Source organism: Coregonus lavaretus (assembly GCF_964263955.1).
Source record: "Coregonus lavaretus genome assembly, chromosome: 12".
Classification (NCBI taxonomy): Eukaryota; Metazoa; Chordata; class Actinopteri; order Salmoniformes; family Salmonidae; genus Coregonus; species Coregonus lavaretus.
The window spans coordinates 31,393,994-31,400,116 of NC_139999.1; the positions used below are offsets into that span (position 1 = coordinate 31,393,994).

The 6,123-nt window shown below is 40.7% G+C and overlaps 1 protein-coding gene across 1 annotated transcript; it reads right to left on the reverse strand.

Moving 5' to 3' along the window:
* Positions 1-262: 262 nt before the first annotated feature.
* LOC311137979 (GTP-binding protein Rheb-like) lies at positions 263-5,122 on the reverse strand. Its single transcript, XM_084172624.1, has 8 exons — positions 4,714-5,122; positions 4,155-4,226; positions 3,534-3,601; positions 3,205-3,287; positions 2,586-2,642; positions 2,432-2,479; positions 2,097-2,178; positions 263-2,009 (listed from the first exon to the last, which is right to left on the reverse strand). The coding sequence occupies exons 1-8, from the start codon at positions 4,763-4,765 to the stop codon at positions 1,917-1,919; spliced, it is 555 nt and encodes a 184-aa protein (XP_084028750.1). The 5' UTR covers positions 4,766-5,122; the 3' UTR covers positions 263-1,916.
* Between the last annotated feature and the right edge of the window lie 1,001 nt (positions 5,123-6,123).

Below are 6,123 nucleotides of genomic sequence, written 5' to 3' on the forward strand. Positions count from 1 at the left end.
GGCAGAGTTAGTGCCTACAAAAAGACTCCATTCCTATTGTGCTCTATGATAGTTTAGATTTAGTACAGGGACAATTACATAATTGTAAGCGTCATAATTCGTCTTTGCTCGGTTTTGTCAAACAAATAATTTCAAATTTCCTGAGAGACTTGTCTCCAAGTGATGTGGTTGCCTCTGTTGTAGACATGGAATTCTTAATCTTTGCCGCAGATACTTATTGAGCATCTATAGCACAACTAATCAATAAAAAATACAGACTTTTAAAGGAGTAAAGGATTTATTTATATATACAAAACTGTTTACAGCAATATTTCAGAGTTAACATTGACCGTGGGGGTATTGGTGTTCAGGTGCACAACACCACCTGGTTTTTGCCCATTGGATCAAGGCAACAGAAGAAAAAAAAAACTAGAGAGCACCTTGAGTCAGGTAGGGAAGCAGGTGGGGGGAATAAAGGGTAAGTTAAGGCACAAGACACAGCATCACCAGCTTCTCTTAGACCATCAATCAATCTACTACTTACTCAAAGAGAAGAACTACCAAAATAAACATCAAAATAACAAATAATAGATACTAGGGGGTGGAATATCTGGATAAATTAAAGTAATGTCAGTAAAAACCATTGGCTTCCAATTGATCTTTTGTTTGTAAGGCTAAAGTGGACACGCAAATCAGGTTATGGTGAGCACTGTGTCCGCTGCTATTCCCTGACTCTACACTAAATTCATAAGTCATACTGGGTCATACGGCTTCCTTATTTAGCTTGACCAAGCCTACATCACTTCTGGAATCAAAACCCCAAAACTAAACCAGCAGATCCTGTGGTCCCCATGAACTGGTTTGCAGTCCACAGTGGTAAGGAATGATCAGTGAATGCAAAAACTGCAACTCCATAATATTCGTAATTATATGCAGACATTTTATTCAATACGCTGCTGAATGAACAAACTTGTATTATCTCAGGATATAACCAACAACACTATCAAACCTGTGTATAGGATCCTAGTTCTCTGGGATCAAAAGGCCACAACTTTTAAATATAACTGATCTCTTCCACTCTTCTAATCTAAACTTCATTCAAGGGTGCCTCGTCCACTGGATAATTACAGCTTAATTATTAATGTCAGATGACAGGTAAATCATAGAGAGGAAGGGAGCGAGGACCAATCGGCATTTTTTCTAAAAGACATGATTTACAGTTCAAGGATGAAGTGTAACCTGAAGTTGACTTGCAGAAGGTTTCACAGTGAAACAATGTTAGCCAAGACCAATGCTAGAGGAAATGTATTTCCGCAACACACATATTGTGTGAAAGAAAACTCATTCCAAGATACTGTAACCAAGACATTTATCAGTTGTGTCATAGCGACTTTCCAACGCCGCTACAACAGCAATGTGAACTGTGGCTCTCTGCCATGGCCGGTGTATTCATTGAAGTATACAGATGACCTGAGAAAAGGAGTCAGGCATGTTTTTTAGGCTTACTATGTACAAGGTGAAGCTAGCCCGTGAGAGTTGGGGACACTGGCCAGTCACCGCTCCATCTGTTGATGCATGGCTAGCTTGTTGATTGCAATTATCAGAGAGCCGTTTTTTGTTGTGAAGTTTGGGCTTGTGGCTCTTATATTACATTTGGCATTTTCATATGTTTTGTTTTTCATGTGGTTTGGTGTATGCCAACCAAACTTGACAGACTTCAGTAAAACTGACAGTGAAACCCTTGTGTGACACCTGTCAGAGTTCTCCTTAGTCAGCCTTGAGTGTGATTGGCTGCCTTTGTAAAACACTGTTGAATTATAAATGGCCACATTGCGACTGCAGCTCCATGGTGCTGGGGAGGTCATGATTGGCAGGCTGGTGGTGATGTGTCTCCTGGTTTCAGCCAATGAGCTTACTGCTGTCCTGGTTAGACCCTCTTACATCACAGCACACTTCTTATCTTCTGAGGGAACGTTCCCATCCGCCCTTTCCATCTCCAGAATGATCCGCTTGAATAACTCTACAGCGGTCTGCAATGCAGAGTTGAACATAGAAAAATAAATAAACACACAATTTTGGTGAGTAGCTCTGTCTCCAGAAAATATATCTTTGTCTACCTCGTTCTCCTTGGCAGAAGACTCCATGAACGCTGCTCCCCATGAGTCGGCCAGCTTCTTCCCTTCCTCTGGCTTAATCACCCTGAGGGGAGAAGGGACACACTGAGCATGATGTAATGAAATCACATAAAGTATATCTTTAAAGTTCAGGGGGGCATGAATGTACCTCTATGGTCACAATGTCCAAGGCCTTGGCTGGATAACCAAGGTGAAACCATATATCAGTTTTGAAAGTGGTATGGTAGTGTCATGGTTCTACACATACTGTACAAGCCATGCATGTGAGAGTGGGAACACCATTGCTCTCCACCTTCATTCAGCTCAAGTAAGTTTACCTTTCCATGTGGAGATCTTTTTTGTTCCCAACAAGAACAGTTGGCACCCTAAAAGAAAACATCCATTGATATTTTTTACTTGGAAAACAAATGTTTTAAGACACACAAATCATCAAAAGTAGCATCAAACCTTTCATAATTTCGGTTAACTTACTGTATTTTCCCAACCATATCTAGAAGCTTGTCATGAAGAACCTGAACAACTTCAAAACTGCAAAAGGTGAAAGACAAAAAGAGACAGGTTACCAGGATCCATGTGTGCATTGATGCACAGACAACCATCTATACACACAGTAGAGTCACAAGGTCAACAGAGGGCAAGGATGTTCTCCCCCCGCTACTCCCCCGATGGACAGCCCCCCCCCCCCCCCACGGACTTTTACTCCGCCCCCACCCCAACAGCATTCACCATTATTTATTATAATTTGTATTGATTTTATTTCACTTGGTCCCCACACCCCCTTAATGGTCATGCTGCTCCCCCTATGGTCATTCCCGCCCACCCCCTCAACAGTCTTTACTGTGCCTCCATCCCAATGGTCATTTATTTATTCATCGCTGCTACAGTTATGATGTATATTGTGCTATTTCTATTGCTATTTTTTAAATTACCATTTTCATTATTTTATTTCACTTAGTCCTGCATGTTGGAGCTTGGAGCCTAAGATGTTCACTGTACCCTGCAATCACACCTGCAACCCTGTACAAGTGACTATTAAACACTGACTCTCTGAAGGATGAACCCAGAATGAAATGTACCTGTGACTACTCACCTTTTCATGGAAGTCACTGCGTAGACCAAGACATAACCATGGATGTCCATTGAATGAGACTGAGGGAAAATAGAGTACTCGTCCTGTAGCGATAAGGGGAGAAATCGGTTAGCGATGAAACACAAGAACGACGGACAAGAGCTTCTGAAATGAATATCGGCCATTGTTTTTCGTCCATATCCCAACAATTCTACGTTGCATCGGCTCAAACTGCCACTGATCACCAGAACACAGCAGGGTTACATGTTTGTATGTATTTTGTGTTTTTATTTCAGAGAGCTGAGAAACAGAGGTAAAGAAAGAAGATGAGTAATGTAAAGCATACATACCTGACCCGCTGTATCGACCAACTGAAGATTGAAGTCTTGACCGTTGACAGACACCATTTTGTTGAAGGCTGGAAAGAGGTGAAGAGCCAGTGGTCAAGCCCAAGCCAGGGGTGTATTCATTAGTCAGATTCCGTTGCAAAACGTTTTGTAACAGAAACAGTTTACTCTAAACGTAAAACGTTCTGCAACGAAAACAAGTTTCTATTGGACAAATTGTGGTAGGTCCCTCCCCGTTTGGTTCCTAGAGTAAACAATAATCGGTTTCAGTTGCAAAACGTTTTGCAATGTAATCTGACTAATGAATTGGCCTACATCCCAGGCAACATACAAATTGTAATTGCTGAATATAGCATGGTTGTATCCAGAATATATTATCCTTTTATGCCCATGCTATATTCAGCAATTACAATTTTTCTCCTGTATGTTGCCTGGGATGTAGGCCAATTCATTAGTCAGATTACATTGCAAAACGTTTTGCAACTGAAACCGAAGCAGCAATGGGTGAAAATACGTATTTTCACCCATTCATATTATTTGATCGTCAATGACACCTTACAATGGGTGCAATAACTTAGAAAAACAAAACTGATCCAACAAAAAAATGAAGAAAAAAATACTTACTGTTTTCAATGGTAGGGTCATATGAATCTACGAACTGTCCTTCCACGAACTGTATTGTGAGAGAAGATTTTCCTGTAGAAGTAAAGGAACAATGCATTGTTGTGGTGGCCGATGAGCAACAATTTCCAAAATCATAAAAAATGGCCATTTGTTAAGTAAGAAACTCGAATGTTATCCGACTCTGAACAACAGTTATACATTGTGATTGGCTAACGTTAATTGAGACAGGAGATATTTCACAATGCAACTATCTAACTGTAACTAACTAGCCCGAGTATGAGCTAGACGCGTTACAGTACCACATCGTGGAACTTGGCTGCAGTTGTGGCAAAGTTAGCACACAACTTTGGCATGGTGAATAGAATAAAGGATATCAACGACACAGTTTCGTATTTGTCGACAACGTCTACACAAACTAACATGTACACAATGAAGTTACACAGCTATGGCATGCTGTTTTGGTATGAACTAACTAACATTGGCTAGCTAGCAATCGCGTAGCTATGCAAACAAAAACAAAGGCTTGCTAACGCGTTAGTTAGATTGTTATTTGACTCACCTACAGATCTGTATCCAATCACAGCAATCTTCCTGTATTTTGGTTGAGGCATTGTGTTAAAGTAGTTACTTCAATAGATAGCTAATGTTGAAATGTAGTATGGTCGTTTTAATAACGAAACAAAAACTTTATCGCCACATTCGTATCACGTCACGTGACAACAACAAACTTTTCAGTGCCGCTCAAGCTAACACTCCGCAGGGGCCTCGAGTTGCAACTTCAGAACTGAACTGAAGCTGGTAGAACACGTATTTCAACTGATACTTGCAATATATCGGTTATCGGTACAGTTATGTATGTCGATAATTAGTTTGAAATTATCTAAAGATTAGTTTTTAGAACTTAAAACAGGAAACTAAAACAGCTAATTCACAGCAGTTACGCTTTGCGAGTCACACTGTCGGAAACTGGACAAGCACACCGTCGTAAAACGACATACGTCAGATCTTGACATGAGGGTGCCATCGGGTTTCCACTAGTTACCACATCCACAAAGTCAATATATCGCCATTCATGAAAACAAAAATGTGCTTTTTGGTCTTAATTTAAGGTTACGGAAGGCATACAGTTAGCAGTGTGGTTAGGGTTCGGTTTAAAGTCAGATTTTAAGAAGATTAATTGTAGAAATGGGCAGGGTTTATGACTTTGTGGCTGGGGTAACTAGTGACGACAGTGCCATTGAGGTATAAGAAGGGTGCCCGATTTTGTACAGCAGAGGTCACTCTCACCCTGATTTAGTTATCTACAAACGTGAGAGACACACACTAGGCCTTTTTAACGCATTCATATTGAAAAACACGTTCAGCTGTTGTTATTATGAATATTATTTTTATTATTAAATGACCATACAAGATTACCATATACATACTTCTACAGATGTTTTTTTTTTTTTTTTAATAGGACTATGTGTATGGTGGTCCTTGTTATGTGGTAAGTGATGACTCCAGAATTAGTCTGTTAAACATTTCATAGACATTTTAGTCATTTAGCAGACACTCTTATCCAGTGCATACATTATTTTTTTATTTTTCATACTGGCCCCCCGTGGGAATCGAACCCACAACCCTGGCGTTGCAAACCAACTGAGCAACACTCCTGCCGGCCATTCCCTCCCCTACCCTGGATGACTTATGGGTCTCCCGGTCGCGGCCGGCTACGACAGAGCCTGGATACGAACCAGGATCTCTAGTGGCACAGCTAGCACTGCGATGCAGTGCCTTAGACCACTGCGCCACTCGGTACAGCTGCCTAAAGGGGTGTATGTTAGGTTGAGTGCACTTATGCCATCTTTGTGTAGATACAGCAGCGCCTCAATGACAAAATTGAAGAAGATAAAAATGTTGACAGACTTTTCTTTATCATCTTTACCATACCATTTGGTACTTAGACACATAACAGATGGTGTGGGAC